This window comes from Spodoptera frugiperda, chromosome 28 (assembly GCF_023101765.2).
Source record: "Spodoptera frugiperda isolate SF20-4 chromosome 28, AGI-APGP_CSIRO_Sfru_2.0, whole genome shotgun sequence".
In the NCBI taxonomy this organism is placed as follows: domain Eukaryota; kingdom Metazoa; phylum Arthropoda; class Insecta; order Lepidoptera; family Noctuidae; genus Spodoptera; species Spodoptera frugiperda.
This window is the reverse complement of record NC_064239.1, coordinates 12,572,891-12,591,511: the sequence shown is the minus strand read 5'-3', so window position 1 is coordinate 12,591,511 and position 18,621 is coordinate 12,572,891. Positions and strand designations below refer to the sequence as shown.

The 18,621-nt window shown below is 36.2% G+C and overlaps 3 protein-coding genes across 3 annotated transcripts in view; 1 reads left to right on the top strand and 2 right to left on the bottom strand.

Annotated features, from left to right (window-relative positions):
• Nucleotides 1-1,642: 1,642 nt before the first annotated feature.
• LOC118265591 (ecdysone oxidase-like) lies at nucleotides 1,643-9,569 on the bottom strand. The gene is made up of 4 exons (XM_035578566.2): nucleotides 9,359-9,569; nucleotides 8,814-8,944; nucleotides 3,515-3,648; nucleotides 1,643-3,330 (listed from the first exon to the last, which is right to left on the bottom strand). The coding sequence occupies exons 1-4, from the start codon at nucleotides 9,433-9,435 to the stop codon at nucleotides 1,789-1,791; spliced, it is 1,884 nt and encodes a 627-aa protein (XP_035434459.2). The 5' UTR covers nucleotides 9,436-9,569; the 3' UTR covers nucleotides 1,643-1,788.
• A 1,002-nt stretch (nucleotides 9,570-10,571) lies between these two features.
• On the top strand, nucleotides 10,572-13,848 carry LOC118265268 (probable ATP-dependent RNA helicase DDX28). The gene is made up of 5 exons (XM_035578077.2): nucleotides 10,572-11,161; nucleotides 11,328-11,599; nucleotides 11,953-12,125; nucleotides 12,565-12,841; nucleotides 13,305-13,848. Exons 1-5 carry the CDS (start codon nucleotides 10,651-10,653, stop codon nucleotides 13,551-13,553), a joined length of 1,482 nt encoding a protein of 493 aa, XP_035433970.2. The 5' UTR covers nucleotides 10,572-10,650; the 3' UTR covers nucleotides 13,554-13,848.
• Nucleotides 13,849-17,106: 3,258 nt separating this feature from the next.
• Nucleotides 17,107-18,621, bottom strand: part of LOC118265550 (gamma-aminobutyric acid type B receptor subunit 2) — a 185,905-nt gene continuing 184,390 nt past the window's right edge. Inside the window, exons 16-17 of the mRNA XM_050706014.1 lie at nucleotides 18,192-18,421; nucleotides 17,107-18,029 (exon numbers count right to left, since the gene is read on the bottom strand). Of these exons, the coding sequence (XP_050561971.1) occupies nucleotides 17,121-18,029; nucleotides 18,192-18,421 (1,139 nt within the window). The 3' untranslated portion in view covers nucleotides 17,107-17,120. The remainder of the gene's footprint in view (nucleotides 18,030-18,191; nucleotides 18,422-18,621) is intronic.

The following is an 18,621-nucleotide window of genomic DNA, read 5'->3' as shown; positions in this document are numbered from 1 at the left end:
CTGGGCTCCATCTGTGGTGGTCTGATGGCTCTTTGAGGCGCGATGACTCCTTCTGAAGTGAAGTGAACCAGTTTGTTTTATTTTGTTATCTGACTCAAGTTAAATTTGAAGCTTAAATATCGATATTCTTATTACTACCTTGTAGTACTTCATCGATGTTTTGGCAAAGAATTCAAATTATTCCCTATCATGTTATACCTTATCAGAAAGCTGAAGAATTGTAGATATTTTAACGCACATTTGCAGAACAGTTGTCATAGACTTTTTTTTAAATATCTTACAAAGAAAAACAACTTATCACAAATTTATTTACTTTTTTAACATTCGATCGTCTGCTACGACTCAGTTGGTACAGTTATTTACAGTTTTAGTTTTCTAAATAATAAAGCAACTAATCTACTACACAAAAAAGCAAAAACAAAACAAAATTTAGCCACCAAAGACAAAACAAGGGAGAAATAGCCAAAAAAATGGGAAATTTTATCAAAAAAGTTAAAATGCCGATAATTTGAAAACGGTTAAGTTTGGGATATGGGGTCCTATGGTCAAATCAGTCAGGAATGATGTAAACTATCACGTCTTAAAGGATTTAGGTCGACTTACCCTTTAACCCTGTATAATAAAATAATTTGTTTACATAACTATTTAATCACAAGAAAACATTTATAAAACCATTTATTTTCTTCATCTGACAATAATAATAAATAACTCTTATTATAATTAATTTCTTTATAATTACAACAGGTTTTGACATTGAATTATGACTTGCACAAGTTTAAAAATACTTATTTAAATACACTTGGGACCAAAAAAACGGAGCTACAAGCTGTTTTTTTTTATTTTTGCATGTCTTGAGAAATATTTTATGATACAAATATTTTAATTGGTAACGTATGTCGTATGATAGGTAATTGAATCACTTCTAAACTGAAAGTATGCTTTTTGTAAAACTAATGTATTTTTTAAGAAAGCGCATCGTCTCGCCTTTATCCTCGAAGGGGTAGGCAGGTGCACGTTACGGTATGTCATGCCATTACAATGTACACCCACTTTTCACCATTTGTGTTATAAGGCCCATGTAATAGCTGAGCATGATTCCAGACATCGTGCTACTACTGAGATTTTTACCCTTAAACTGCTATTATATAAAAAGCGTTAATGGCTCCGTTTCTTTGCTCCCAAGTGTATTATAATGATGTAAATAATCAAACAATGGTAACCCTTGTTATTAAATCATTTATTTTTAAATATATTAAATCATTTATTATTAAACTAGGCTCACAAGTGGTTGCCCTTGGTAATTTTACTTCTGCTTAATTGTTCAACGGAGTGTTTAAGTTAGGTCATGTTAAAAAAATGATTTTTATAAAACTTTATAATTACATACGAATTATTATACATTAAGTTTATAAATAGCATCATGCACCTTTTTCAATGAAGGTTAATTGAAATTACGAATCATTACACCTACAATTATATTTTTAATATTTTTGAACTAAACGTTTTTAAAATTTAAACGCTTTTTTTGAGAAAAACATGCAATGATAATTAAAATGCTATATCACCATTATAGGAGGGTAGGGAGGACATTGCCCTGCAGTGGAACGACCACGGCTAAAAATAAATAAATAATACAAAAATATCATCATTATAAAATTTTACTTAACCGCTTAACACAATACAAAACACATTGTCTCGCGTAGATCTGCATTCTGGGAACTCGAAGGGTTAACGGATGTAAAATTTTCTCACGTACATAATTGTTATTGTTTACTATGCTCTACTATACTAAACTAATCTTACTCCATAGTCTTCTTTGATCATGTCACCAGCTTTTTCAGCAATCATGATCACTGGAGCGTTTGTATTTCCACTCGTGATGGACGGCATTATACTAGCGTCCACAATTCTTAGCCCTGTGACACCCCGTACCCTCAACCTGGCATCTACCACGCCATGACCTTCCGCACCCATCCTACAAGTACTTACAACATGATATTGTGTAGAAGCCAAGTTTAAAACATAACATCTCCAATACTCATGACTGCCGAAAGTGAAACCTCCACATTCATCAACTTTGAGATCAATAACTTCTGCTTCTATCTCCTTAAAATACGTTGTATTGATTACACTAATGTAATCTTCAACGTATTTTGCAAAGCTTTCCAAATCTTCTTCGTTGCTAAAGTAGCCAGAGTAGATGAGAGGACTGTCTTCAGGATTATTACTTCGCAGTTTGATGCTACCTCTAGATTTTGGGTGAAGATGGGTTACTAGTGAGAACAGACTCCCTCTGGTTTGGGTTTCATCAGCTATGGCGATGATGGAACTGTCTTTTACTGAAAATGTATCCGAACATAATAACGGTCCCAAAAGTGTTGCAGTAGCCGTAGGTATAGCAGTAATCTGATAATCTGGATAACCTTGAGACTTGTTCAGAGCCACGAATCCCAAAAATGATGGTATCGGAAAACGACCGGTCTCTAATAAAGGATGAATATTGTCTAATATTGATACAAATTTCTTTTTACCACTAATAAGTATAGGAACTAATATGTGATCCTGCATATTTTGTCCGACGTTTGGCGAATCTAGTACTACGTCTATTTTCATTTCTTCTAAATGATCTTTAGGTCCTATTCCAGACAGCATCAGTAACTGCGGAGTGTTAAGGGTTCCAGCTGATAATATGACTTCATTTTTTGCATTCAGTTTTATTATTTGTCCCCCAGGAAGCTTAGCTTCAATACCTATTGCTCGTTTATTTTTGTTCACAAGAATTTTTCTCACGAGAGTATTTTTGAGTACGTGAAGGTTTTTCCTGTCTTTTATAGGGCTTAAGAATGCATAGGCTGTATTTTGTCGAGCTTTCTCATCAGATGTAAAGCTAGACATGCCGTATCCTAACTGCTGTTGTCCATTATAATCCAGAAGAATATCATGGCCTTGTTCTTTGAAGGCGTTTATGTAATCTTTAGTTTTATCCTCCCAATCCGGTTGTGTGACGCTTAAGAACCCTTCAGAACCGTGTAAATCACCTGCAGTGCTGTTCATTATGGATTCGTCTTTCATATTTTCACTTTTCATGAAGTATCTGGTGACATTATCCCAATTCCAACCTTCGTTGCCATCTTGAGCCCATCTGTCGTAGTCGTTTTGATTTCCCCTCACATAAAACATGAAGTTGATCCCGCTGGATCCTCCGAGCATCTTACCTCGTCGGCTGTGGATGGTTTTTGTTTTAAGCGCTTGGCTGGAGTATCCATCGTCGACCGTAAAGTAGTTCCAGTCAGGTAGAGCGGCGGCTACTATTACTGATAAGCCTGGTATCTGAAACGAGGATAGTATTTGGCTCTAGTTAATTGACGATTATGGTAGTCTGTTAAGATGAAATGAGAATTGAGCGTGGGAGTGCCTCGCATCACACTTATTCACCTGAAAAATACTAAAACTGATATTCCGGTGTCCACAAACACAAGAGCTTATAATATCTAGAAATGGGTCTAGTACTTACAATAGAAGCTCTTGGCGGATCGTCTCCTGCTTCCACCAGCAGGACATTCCAGTCAGAAACCTCTGTGAGTCTGTTTGCCAGCACACACCCAGCTGATCCCGCACCCACTATTATGAAGTCAAACGTTTGGGAATCTGAAACATGAGCCAATTACTTAGAACAATTTAAATGGTAGGTAACCTTAATTTTTTCATTCCATGTAACAAGAGGACCGGATCTGCGGACTACCTAGCGGCTTTACCGGGGCTTCGGCTCGAAAAGTAGGAGTAGGAACGGGGTGGTTTTTAGTCAGTAAGAGTCTGACACTCCCTCCCGCCTCGTCCAAGGCGGGAGAAGCCATTGGACGATTTTCCCCTCTTAAAAAAAATGTAACTACAATACCTACTTTGGCCGAATTGTTATTCGCACTAGACTCCCTCTCTCGCTTCGTAGTTGCACTTTGCAATCTCTCGGCTAACGGCGCATTCCAATAAACTACCGATCGGTAAATTTGCTTACGAGCCGTAGAATTTTGACACATTTTGTATGGAGCTTATGTCAAAATTCTACGGCTCGTAAGCAAATTTACCGATCGGTAGTTTATTGGAATGCGCCGTAAACAAACCTAAACCTAATTATAATGATAATGGCAATTTGACGTAGGTAAGTACAGTATAATAGGTATTCTAATAATATCTAAGTAGGTACTGACGTAGATGATAAGTTATTTCCTCTAAAAACTTTATAAATAATATTTTAAGAGTCGGATCTTAGATAACAAATTCTTAATAGGTAGGTAGGTAAGTGCTAATATTAGATTTTTGACGTGTCTCTTTTGTAGGTAATCAATTATGTGACCCGTGGAGGTATACTTACCTTCCTATATCCTTACATCAGAACATATTGGGATAGAATTTGTAAGATTTGTTCTTCGATTTGTCATTCGATCTTATTACATCATCATAAAAATCATTTTGGTTTTGTAATTTTAAATTATCGCAAATTCAAACACTTGTACGTAAGATTTTTTTATGGTATAAGCCGGTAAACGGTCATATGGATCACCTAATGGTAAGCAATCGCTGCCGCCCAAGGACACCCGAAGACTAGAAGCGTTACAAGTGGGTTGCCTTTTGGGGGTTAGTAATTTAAGGGTTGGGAAGATTGGGGGGTAATTGGGCCTCCGGTCGGTCCGTCGGTTTTCTGTAAGGCCATGGTATCACTCCGTCGCCGGCCCGTTCGTGTCGAAGCAAAGAGTATACTTCTCCGACAAGATTCATGTATTCAAAGCACTGATGTTCAAACATAGCTTTAGGAAACTCATTTCAATATTTATGATAAGTACCTACTAGAACACAGAAATAGAACATATTTATGCACAGTGCGCTAAGATCATGGTGACTATAGATAACAAGTTATTTTTGGATATGCTAAATGTAACATTATATACCATATATATCTTATATGTACCTTATATTTATATTTTATCCCTTTACCACAGTAACCAACCACATATATGGTATGTGGTTGGCTGCGACTTGCATATGTGCAATACCACAGACCACAGGGTACCAAACGACACCTAGCTTCTACAATGTTTTTATGTTCGATTCATTCATGCTGCACCTATTCTCTGTAGTATATATCGGAGAGTCTATGCGAATAAGAATACGATCAGTTGGTATTTTGAGCAAAAGTATTGTAAAAGTGGGCATAGCCTATCTACCACTCAATTTAATTGCAAGGGGAATATGGGAAAGAGAGTCAGGTCTTTTCATAATAAAGACTAGCTATTTCCGCGCGTTTCACCCGCACTGCTCATGTGTGGGTGAACTGAGGGACCACACTGGGAATTCGCGAAATGAAAGTTCTAAGATTTAGTAGTAGACCTAAAACAATTGTAGAACGAATCTGGGAATTTGTAAACAAATATATTAAAAACTACGACCCATAAAGTGTGGTCCCTCAGTTCTCAAAGACGATCAGTCAGATCTCGGAAAGTATCTTATAATAGAAGGTTTTGTGAATACAGACATTTAGTAAATAATTTGTAAAGATATCTATTAAATAACAGACCACAAAGCATTAAAGATAAAAAAAGTATAGCAACTGAACTGTGGTCCCTCAGTCCACATAACAAAGATAAATATTTTAGTGAATATTACTGAATAAAACCGTTATTATTCTACATAAAGTTTTAGTAAAAGTCTTAAAACATATTGTAAAAAGAAATGGATCTTAAATATCGAAGCATTTCGAAGATAGCGATGATTAAAAGTGGTCCCTCAATTCTCTCCTCCACTGACATTTAGACACTGCTAGCTGCTAGACGAGAGGAATATCAGCAAGTCTAGTGTACTTAACATTTAGTAATAGTTTTCTACTAAATAATAGGTATATAAAATTTTGGGTTTCTTACCTCTAAGCTGAGAAAATATTAATTTTTTAATCCTATGAAAATAGGTAGACCAGTGTGACCACAAAATCAAACAAAGTGTAGACAGTACTATTATTCTTTATTTAATATATCATTATTTAGATGAAACGTTGTTTATTGTCAGTCTGTTGTTGTTGTATTGTAAACTACTCAAAACTAAATAGGGCCCACCATGTTTTTTTGCTCTAACTTAAAATTGAACCGAAAAATTCAGTTTTTATGAATGTACAAGTTTCAAATGGGCTTTCAGGGATACTGTAAAACAGAAACAATAGAAACTTTGGTTTATTTTGTTTATTTAATCAATAAATTACACTTTTAAGGCAAATTTACAAAAAATAAGGGAAGAATATAACCTTGTAAAGCACTACTATTCTGAGGAAAAGTATGGAGTTTGTTATTTGTTTATAACGAGTGGGCCCTCCTCTGCGCCGTATGCACTCTCTGAGCCTATCTCGGACACTTTCAATCAAGTGCGTCACGGTTTCTTCCGGTATTTGTTCCCAACAGAGTTTCAGGGTGTTTATGAGTTCCTGCTGGCTTTTCACATTACTGTAATTTTCTTTCAGGCGTCTTTTGAGCTGATCCCATAAATGTTCAATAGGGTTGAGGTCGGGACTCATGGCCGGCCATGGTAAGATGGTGATATTGGCTTCAGAGAGTGCTCTTTGTGTAAGACGAGCTGTGTGTGCACGAGCTTTATCATGCATAAAGACAAAGTTATTGCCCAATCTTTGTGAAAATGGGATGACATGAGGCCGGACTACTTGCTCGATGTAACTGGAGGCGGTTAAGGTACCTTCATTTAGAATTACAGGCTCTGTTTTGGCATATAAGCTAATTCCACCCCATATCATAACACTGGGACCCCCAAAACGGTCTGTTCCATGAATGCAGGGTTCAGAAAAACGTTCCCCTTCTCTTCTCCACACGCGTACCCCTCTGTCGACACTGAAAAACTTCACTTTACACTCGTCAGTAAAAAGCACATTCTTCCAGTTGTCCATGGTCCATTCCAAATGCTCGCGAGCGTACCTTAAACGTGCCGCACGATGAGCCCTCGTCAGTTTCAGTCGAATAGCTCGTACTCTGAAGCATTGTCCATCTTCATGAAGCCGATTCCAAATGGTTTGATCGCTGACCCTCGGTCCTGTAGATTGCCGTAGTCGAGTTTGTAAGGTACCTACGAGCGGTTACAGTACGCTCCCGCCGCGCAGTCAATCTTAGGTATCGATCTTCCTGGGCAGTTGTAGACCGAACTCTTCCTGTCCCAGGTCTCCTGGCTACACTTCCCGTCCCCTGAAACCGTTCCCAAACGTTTCGGATAGCTCCTCGTGATACACCGAGCTGCATAGCCACAGACCACTGAGACTGTCCCTCCTGAAGCAAAAATACCGCTCTTGCAGCGATTTCCATGTCCATATGTCGGCGAAAACCAGGCATAGTGTTCACAATGAATACAGAAATCAATCAAAATCGTTAAAAACGCGAGTGTTCCACAATAGCGTTTAGTATAGACTGAAAACATAAGTGACTGTGAATTTGTGCAATCGATGTTTTTTCCAATACTTTAGTTTTTAGCCACCCTCTAGAAAACAACATGAATGCTGTCGGATTAAACATTGATAAGGCACTCCTAAACATGTCAGCTTGACGGTAAAATGCATAACTTTGTTAAAAACTACTTAAATAATTATATATTAACCGAAATTGTGACTAATTCGAAGTGGGCCCTATTTTGTTTTGAGTAGTTTATATAGAGAAACCTTAATTTATATAGGTACCGAATTTGAACGTACGTTACGTGCGTTCAAATTTCACATACCAACGAACGAACGAATGAACCTACCGTACGTTCAGACTCGCAAAGCCTACGTTCAGACTCGCCAAGTTACGTTGACCGAATAATAGTACTGTCTACACTTTGTTTGATTTTGTGGTCACACTGGTTTACCTATTTTTATAGGATTAAAAAATTAATATTTTCTCAGCTTAGAGGTAAGAAATACAAAATTTTATATACCTATTATTTAGTAGAAAACTATTACTAAATGTTAAGTACACTAGACTTTCTGATATTCCTCTCGTCTAGCAGCTAGCAGTGTCTAAATGTCAGTGGAGGAGAGGATTGAGGGACCACTTTTAATCATCGCTATCTTCGAAATGCTTCGATATTTGAGATCCATTTCTTTTTACAATATGTATTAAGACTTTTACTAAAACTTTATGTAGAATAATAACGGTTTTATTCAGTAATATTCACTAAAATATTTATCTTTGTTATGTGGACTGAGGGACCACAGTTCAGTTGCTATACTTTTTTTATCTTTAATGCTTTGTGGTCTGTTATTTAATAGATATCTTTACAAATTATTTACTAAATGTCTGTATTCACAAAACCTTCTTTTATAAGATACTTTCCGAGATCTGACTGATCGTCTTTGAGAACTGAGGGACCACACTTTATGGGTCGTAGTTTTTAATATATTTGTTTACAAATTCCCAGATTCGTTCTACAATTGTTTTAGGTCTACTACTAAATCCTAGAACTTTCATTTCGCGAATTCCCAGTGTGGTCCCTCAGTTCACCCACACATCACTGCTCTACTCATATTGATCGTATTGTGATATTTTGGAGCATATAGCTTTCCTCGATAAATGTACTATCTAACACAAAAATAATTGGTATTCAAATTGGACCTTGTTCCGGAGATTACCGCGATTAAACAGACAAACTTCAACTTTATATATTAGTAGGTATAGATTAGGTACCTAAAATTAATCTTAATACGAAGTTTCATTTGAGCTGTTCCTGAATTACGCACGGGAAGCAAAAATCCATTTAGCATTTATAACATGAGAAGATTGAATTCCTTAACTTACCATGTACATTAGCTTGTGCGGGATATATAGAATGGTCTGTCGGGTATAGACTGACGATAGCTATCTGAACCAGCCGTATCAATGGAAATAACACCTTTACTTCGATCACAGAAATAGTATGTAGGATGCTCCTGAAAGAATTAACTTCAGTCAGTGGCAAATACTTAATATTTTCAGTAGGAAGAACACAAGAAAAAAAAATATAAAAAAGGAAAGCTTGAAGGGGCAAACTCAGGGTAATTAACTAATTACTTTAGTGGGTGAACGTCCTCCCCCAAAATCCTCCGTGCTTGCTGATAATTGGTAAGTAGATATGATATTTTTTTTTAAGTAATCTATTACTTATATAAAAATAAATCGTGTTTTCCTTCCTGACGCTATAACTCCAGAACGCACGAACCGATTTCCACGGTTTTGCTGCGCGAGGTTTATAGAAAATTCAGGAATAATTCAATAGAAAAAACAGGAAAACAGGGAAAATCATTGGTGGCGAAACGGAGTTCGCCGGGTTTACTAGTTATTGAAATAATTAAATGATTACTTACTTAAACTGTAGTCCAATAAAAATAACAAGAAGTGTAAAACCGACACCATTGAATTTAATGCGCGGGAAAATAGTCATAGTCGTTTCTTTTTTTTTTTGACTAAGCACAGGCACACTTTTGAAATACGTCCGTTCCGTTCGGCTGATATAACATCAAAAATAAAACTACTAAATATTAATATATACTGGTTCTCTGTGGCTTTATAAATGTAACAACAATGGAATGAAAATAACTTAAGATCCGTTCACAATGAAATATGACGTAGACGACGCAGTTTTTGTATAAATATTATTTAGACCTATATTACTTAGATCGGTACTTAGATTAACTTGAGTGATACACAAAAGTGAGAGTTGGAAAAAGGTGTCAGGTTTATATTTACGGTTACGCTACATTTATACGTTGCGATTAAGTACCTATGTATGAATCCTTGCTAAAAAACTGGTTTTGAGTCTTGTACCTACTTATTTATCCTTAGTCTGTTTTCAGAGGCGGACTGGCCAAAAACTGATTTACATACTTAAGTAGGTCACTTACTCTAGCTAGAACATGAGTAAATTGTATTTTGTAATTATTTTTTGTTGAAACTTTACTATTTTTCAGCTCTTTATTTATTTTATACGTAAGGCGACGCTCTTTGTTCCAAGTAATCAGTCCCTAAGCTACAGGAAAACCACGAGGCGTTTAAAATAGTTTTATAGTTTGTACCTAAGTATTTAATGCCTATTTAATAATACGCTGTTGGAATTAAATATACCTAGGCGTTGTAAAAAGCAATAATAAATACTTAACACCTAAGTTTATGGACCTTAGACGTAGTTATGTAAAAATATTTTTTCTAGAGACTTCGTGACATAGCTATAGCCTATAGCACTTAACCTTCTACCTACTGATCAACAGTAGCACTATCAAATTATTTTCTTACTTTTTACTATATTGTGATTGCAATTGATTGAAATATTCAGTCAATCCCAATCTAGTTTCCGCTATTACCTAGATTCTGGCTAATGAAGGCTGTATACTAAACTAACGAACCATCAATCCGTTTATATCCGTTTTCTCAGGGATCAAAACTCTTGACTTTTTAAATAATTAGCGCCATTATCTTTGTACATCTTTCGTTAGCCTGACATCTCCTTATCAGTTTTTTATTTTAGAACGAACTGAATTGATTTCTTTTTAAACGAATGTCACTGTCATTGTCATTTCATTATTAAATGTCAAATCAAACTGATGTAATTTGTCATGTGTTTTTGTGTTTTTGGTAAACTTATTTGAATTTTAGCCGCAAAATGTCTAAATTGCGTCCTATATTGAATCTATCCTACTGCCGGTATTACAGTGTAAAGCAGGCTAAAAAGAAACTCCCTATAATAACATGTAAACGGCCGGAATTTAATCATTATGAAGGTCAGAGTTACAGTAAGTTTGACGGGATTCCTCTGGCTTCTAAGGGTTGGATGAGTAAAAAATCGAAGAACGATTACTTTATTATATACGGGAATGCAAATCAGAAGGAAGAAAAGCCGGTTTACAAGAAGAGTTTCGAAGAAATAGGAGTTTCTCCTGCTTTGATTGAGGTTATGTCAGAACAAGGGTTTTCTTTGCCGACTGCTATTCAAACGAAGGCAATTCCTTCTATATTGAGTGGTACCAACACTGTAATGACTGCAGAGACGGGTTGTGGGAAGACGTTGGCGTATTTGTTGCCAATATTCCAACATATATTGGAATGGAAACCGAGCATTAAAGAAGAGTTTAACAGTCCTCTAGCTGTTGTTATAACTCCGAGCAGAGAGTTGGGTAAGTTTCTAAGGGCCTAGGATATGTTTCGTTTACTAGTTATACTTGGATTATTATAATATTATATTTTTAATATTTTATACTATTTTTTTTTGTCTTTGAAATGTTGAATTTAACTTTGATTTCTCTTAAACCACTATATAACTTCCAATACAATTTATTTCAGCGACACAAGTAGGAGAAGTGGCTCAAAACATGGCTCAGCGTTTAAACCTCAACGTAACCACCCTCGTAGGGGGTCGTACAAAACAGAAGATGTTGAACCCACCAATAGAATACTGTGACATTCTCGTCACTACGCTCGGTGCATACAGCAAACTGGTTTCAACTGGTATTTTCAAGATCAATAATGTTCATCACATGGTCCTTGATGAAGCAGACACCTTGTTGGATGATAGTTTCATTGACAAAGTTTCACATTTATTGAAGAAATTCCCGGTAAGTAGAATTATTATATTTTCACATGCCACAATGCTTATTTTCTCAATCTCTCTTACTTATAAAGGAATCCCTAAGTTGTTCATGTCACAATCACTGCCTACTGGCTGTGCCTTTCATATTTTTTATCTTTTTTAAATATAAAGTGTATAATGCATTGGTTCCTGCAACTGTGATGTTGTTCTATTTTGATTTTGTTGTTATAATCTATTTATTTTGACATGACAGAATCTATTTTAAGCTATCATTATGTTCTTTCTCTTCTTCTGCGTGTCCATTTGCCAGGTCTATTTTGATTATAATAAAAAAAGAAATAAATATAATTTCTGATTTATTTATCGACTATACCACAGATCCAACATAAAGTCCAGATCCAGACACCACCGGTGGGCTGTCAGATAACACTAGTGAGTGCGACCATGCCCCACGAGCTACCTGCAGCCGTGAGCTCCTTCGTGGACCCCGAGTCTTTGAAGACAGTCACCACCAGCAACATACATAGGATACTGCCTCATGTTCCACATAAGTAAGTGACATGTTACATTGATAAATAGGATGCTAAGTTACCATAAATTACACCCAGACCCAAAACAACAATTTACGGATCATACAAAGAGTTGCTCCGTGCGAGAATCGAACCCGCTACACCAGCTGCCGTACCAACCCTGTAGTTAATACTGACTGAATTAACTAAAACTCATGGTTGACTTTAATGGAAAAAAGCTCTATTAGTTTCGAGTCACAAAGCGACTTCTCATCATGAGCAGCGTGAGTAGACTTTTTTTTTATGGATTAGGTGGCAAATGAGCATACAAGTTACCCTGATGGTAAGATCATCACCGCGTTTGCATTAACTAGTATATCTGTAGTAACTGAGTGAGTAAACCGTGATTTTTAGCTAATTTAGTATGTCTCAATATAGTTATTATAAACATACTGACTTAATTATGTCCCCTCCTCTCCAGATTCCTACGACTCGGTAAAGCACAGAAACCAGTAGAACTACTCCGTCTAGTTCAAGCAGATATGAACCAGAATCGTCCAGTCATGATATTCTCCAATAAGACTTCTACTTGCGACTTTGTATCCATGTTTCTGAACGAGAATAACATCGAATGTATTAATATAAATGGAAAGATGGCTGTTGCTTTAAAAATGGGAAAGTTTGAGCTGTATAAGAGTGGCAAGGTCAATGCTCTGTCTTGTACTGATATTGCTTCGAGAGGATTGGATACTTTGAGGGTGAGTAATTTATTTATTTATTTAAAACTTAATTGCACAGAACTGTGGAGTGGAGGTGTCGTAAGCATTCTTTTACAGTAAACTGTTGGATGCAGAACGATAAAGCAATAGATTATTACCTTACGTAATTATTTGATGAGAAACTCGACAGTAGCAGCGCGACAGTCGCCGCGTCGTTTGTCGCGGAATGCTACTCATAAATATGAGCCTCTAGCATGGCTTGAAACTAGTCAAGTTCCTCGTCAAATAATTACGTGAGTAAGCCGAAAAACATACTAATTAATTTAGTATGTTTCACGAAAGTTTTAATACATATAAACAAAACGATTGATATCAAAATGCATATTATTATTAACCCATTGAATGCCGTGGTGGTCACCGGTGACCGACGTTAGCGGAGGATTTGTCTTCAACAGTTTTCCATTGGCAGTCAAAGTCTTAATTTCTTTTCTTTCTATTGCAGACACAACATATAATAAACTACGACTTTCCGCTGTACACCGCCGACTATATCCATCGCTGCGGGCGCACGGGCCGCATAGGCTCGCCCAAAGACTGCCTCATCACAAACTTCGTGGCCTGGCCGCGAGAAATAGAACAGGTGCAGAAGATAGAACTCTCAGTTAGAAAGCACAGCGACTTACCTTCAGTTAACGCTAATATCAGGCGGATTATTGAAGAAAGGGTAGTTAAAATGGCTGGAATTTTGTAAGTAAGTGTACTGATCATTCTCACTCTTCATTCGGAGCTGCGGACGACGTAAAAGGTTACCGGGGCTCCGGCTCAAAGCAGGAGAAGGAATTGGGTAGTTTTTAGTCAGTATGAGTCTGACTCTCGCCTCTCGCCTCACCCAAGGCGGGAGAAGTAATTAGATGATTTCCTTTAAAAAAAAAGTGTATGGATCATACTAATTGAATTATGTAGCATTGTTATGTAGATATGTATTGTATATCTAAAATGTATTTCGTGTGTAAGTTTAGTGTAATAAATTGTTTGTTACAAATCTATTTGTGTATTTATTTATTTATTTATTTGAATAGAACGGTACAAACCAATAACACTATTCAATACCTTACAAAAATATAAAATTTAGAAACTTAATATAAATATTAATTATTAAATATTCATTCATCCATCTCTTTCGCAAAACTTCAAACATTCAGTATTATTTTCAGTAGTTTTAATTATAGTTATCCTCGAATGGCTAGGCAGAAATGCTACTGTACAAATGTACACTGTACAATGTATACCCACTTTTAACAATTTGGGTTAATTGCTATATACTGGGCAAAATTCCAGACTCCGGGCTGATATTTTTTTTACAAAAATCAAAATCTAAAGAGGTCATCCTCTTTGCCCGGCAATCGCACTCGACCAACGAGGCAGTCGTTAGTAATTGTATAAAATCGTTACTAAGGAATCGTAAAAGGAAGGAAGTAATAATTAAATGACTGAATACGGCAAATACTGAAATAAGTGACGATTGCAAATAAGGGAAGTTTGCAAATAAAACCCAAGATTACTTTTAAAACCCAATAAAAGTTTATTCACACAATAATCGATCTACGTCACACAGGATCCCTTTATAGACAATTGAACACGGTGGGACCATCTTATAGTACAGGGAAAGTATCTAGAATACACGTTCTAAAAATAAAATACCTTATATACTAAATATATTACTTAAACTTCTAAAATATTGCTTATAATGAAAGACTACGTATGTTTAGAGAGGCTATGTCACCTCGTAACGGTAAAACGGGGTGAATAGAATTCGAGGGGTGAATGGATACAAAAGAGGTGTGAATGGATACCAAAGAGGGGTGAATAGACTCAAAAGAGGGTTGAATGGATTCAAAAGAGGGGTGAATGGATTCAAAAGAGTGGTAAAAGTCAGTCAAAATCATTTATTCCAATTAAACCATAATAAACTTTAAATTACTTAGGTACTTTTGAAACGTCAACAAAGAAAGAAATAAAAAATAGTCTGTCTGTCAGTGCAGCTAGGTGAATAAATGTTATAAAAAATGTTTTAACATCTATTATATTTACCCCATTCCTGTATCTATTCACCCTTTGAATTCTATTCACCCCGTTTTACGGTACTTATTATTTATCTAGGTTTTATTATTATATGTTTGACTGCTTCATGTATTGTAGTAACTAAAATAGTGGAGTTTAATTTTTATTGCAATGTGACAAGGTTTAAAATCTATTTGATTTTTGACAGATTGGATTAATTAACAGATTTTCTGGCGATACTGTAGTTTGTTGTTAAAAATAATGTGTCATTTATTGACTTGAAAACAATACAGACTAGAAAACAATAATTATTCTTATTTCTTGGTGTGTAGATTTCATTAAATAGTTATAAATATTTACTGCTGTACTCAGAGACATTGAATGATGACTCAAACTATTTTTTAACAACAATTTTATTCCGAAAAAAAATACTAAGGACTGAGTTAAGTAATCATTAAATCACTCTGAGTATGATGGTGAGTGTCTTTCTAAATAATCCTTATATCAATTATTACGGATTTTTACTAAGTGTAAAAAGAGATAAATAGCATAATTTTCATACTTAAATATTTGCCATCTCTTTTTTATACACCTCGTTCGTAAAGGACAGCGATAAGTTATATTATTGTAAGACAAAATAGTGACCAATCTCTACAAATTAGGCTATGTCTAATAACACAGATTCTCCACACATATAAAAATGAATATTTACAGCAATTTTAGAATAGGTCCTTAGAATGTATTCCTTCTACAGTATAGGTATTTTATTTATTTTTAGGTCATTAAAATTTTAGATTTTACACTGAATTGAAACATGAGTAAAATATCAGAAGTCCTACTGTGAATTTCTAATCCAATACCGTAAACAAATAACTAATGAAATCCATTAAATATTTAGTATGTTTATTAAATATGTATATAAAACCTAAAACCAAAAGATTGCTACACAATTTTCAACCTTAATGAACCTATTATTCAGTATTGATTTATGTATTTACAAACTAATCTATCATTGGTGTCAATTTTCCTTTTTCGTCATGATTTTTACATGATTCAATATCTACACATTTACAAATATTAAATAACTACATGATTTTCTGCCTTACATAGAAAAAGAATTAATTATAAAATAAATAAAATTTAGGTATCGGATGGGGCCCAGTAGGGCTGATGCCCGATTCGGAGCTGCGGACAACGTAAAAGGTTACCGGGGCTCCGGCTCAAAGCAGGAGAAGGAACGGGGTGGTTTTTAGTCATTGGTGGTGTTTAGGATGATTTCGGGTTTAAGTTCGGGTTATTTTGACCCACTGGCGTAATTCCATTCAAATCCGGTCGGTTATAACCAATAGGCGTCTAAAACAAAGCGTATATTCGTTTTTCATTGGTCTAAAACTAATCCGATTTTACTATTTAGGTACAATTAATAAGTACTATCATTTTCAAGTTTCTAACTTCAGTATTAGTGTAAATAGACATTTACACATTTACACTTTAAATTTGACGGCATAAGTAGACACTTATGCCGTCAAATTTAAAGTAGGTTTTAATTTTAGGTTTTAGTGTTAGTGTAAAACTATTTTAGGTTTTAGGTTTTAGTGTTAGTGTAAAACTATAATATTGCCATCTTTTTTACTCTTTAAATGTAAGACTGAGATGGCGTTATTTTGGACCTAAAGATATGTGATTTTCGTTTGAGTAAAAGTGAATATTTAAAAACGTGTAAAATGTCTACTGTAGTTGCGTGATCTAATCTTTGTATTGTTTTCTACAATCAAGTTGAAGATTTTACATACATTTTCTTCGTACCTACAGTACAATAGGACAAAATTACCAAGTTAATCTTTTTACTTGTGAAATATTTTATACAGGTTATCTTATACAGGGCTTAAGTATAGGTAAATGTAGTTAGTTTAAAATATTGTTTTATTCCATGTACAGATAAATTGCAGCTTGTCATTAATTAAGTGTAGTTTCTGTTGCTGTTAACACAATTCTACCTGTTGGCATATTATTTTGCCTTGGCTCTACTTAACTTCAAACTTGATACATTATCTTGATTTCTACTTAGAAATACAAGAGCTATTGTTTTTAGCCGACTGCCAAGGAAGGGTTATGTTTTTCGCGCGTATCTTGTATATAATGTACTTAAAGACAAATTATCCGACTAATATTCACACAAATCTACAAAAAATCTACGAAAATCTTTGGCACATATAATGGCACAGTACAATGAATATCATACATTGTTCCTCTTCTTCTACTCCCTGGACGAAGGACCAGGTCTGGCATCCTCAGTGGACTTCCACCTGCTTTCTAAGACAGACTTCCCTTTGGCGTCACGACTGACGTTCTGATGGCTGTACCGTCTCTGTTCTTCGAAAACCCTCGCAGTTATGTTGAACACGCTGTCAGCACTGGTCTTCCGTCGAGTGTCAAGAGTGCTCAGACTATTAGCAGCTGACGGCGCTATACGATGAGGAAACCTAGGAGACCCTTTGATCTTCTCACAGGAATTCTGATGAGACATCGGTCTTTGGTGTGTCGTTGGTAGAACGAAGTTCACTTTTGTCTCAGGTTCAGCAATATACTTTTGCTGCAACGGTCTCGGAGGATCAGGCTCATACGAACAAGAAGGTTCATCATCAGTCACGCGGATAATAGGACCACTTTTCGCATAAGATTCTCTTCTTAGCTTCAGTTCTGGATGAGGCACATGAAGAGTGTTGCAGGATAGGACCATGGAATGTTTCCTGTTCCCTGGAACAAGTCCTGCTATCATACCAACATGCATTTTGAGTGCTGCTGCTATACTGGCTCCTGTAGGGTCTGCTATTGACATGGTAGAAGCTTTTCTACTTGACGGTCTACTGCTGCCGAAGAAACTCTTTATTCTGCTGAGTAGACCGGTGTGTTCTTCTCTCTTGTTTAGGCAGAGGTTGTATAAGTCTATTGCTGGTTGGGACTTCCTGTAGTTGAGTTTTGGTTGTGAGCTGAAGCTGACAGAGTTTCGTCCTCGGAAGGCGTCGGTTGATGGCCAGCTGGCTCGAGGTATGACTGGGGGGAGGACGGATAGGAGTAGCATTGGTAGACCGCCGCTGATGCTCGGCGTGCGTCTGTCACCGTCTACGTGAGCCATGCCTTCTTCTTCAACGGTGTTTAGTTCAGTCTGGAAGAATAACAAGTGTTTTAAAACACAGAAGACAGAAATATTTCTGGCCTAGTTATCGATTGATCTTATTTAAAGATAACATTATGACTTATTTTTCCTTTTATTTTATTATCTCCTTAATGGATATTTTCTTTGTATGAAAAAGTGAATCAGACTTACCCGTTTATGCAAAGACAGGGATGCGTTGGACCCGCTCCCCGAGTCCAGGGGTTCAGCCAACAATTTCTCCAGCCTGCCGATCTCCTTGTCCAGTGCTGCCACCTCCCGCTTGTACACTCTGTTCTGTATCTCTATCCTGAAGTGAAGTTCTTGAGTCTCGTCTGTCACGAATCTTCTCGTCTTACATTCTAGTCTTAGGCCCATGCTTTGTATTACTGGGTCTTCTTCAGCTGAAAAATAAAAACATGGTATTCTCAAATTGAAGTTTGGGAGAGCCATGCTTCGGCAGTTCCCAATCTTTCCTTCGATTCCCCAACAACCATTAAATTCCTAATCCCCAAAAGGCCGGCAACGCACACGTCACTGGTGTTTCGGGTGTCCATAGGCGACAGCGATTGCTTACCATCACCAGTAAACGAGCATATGGATC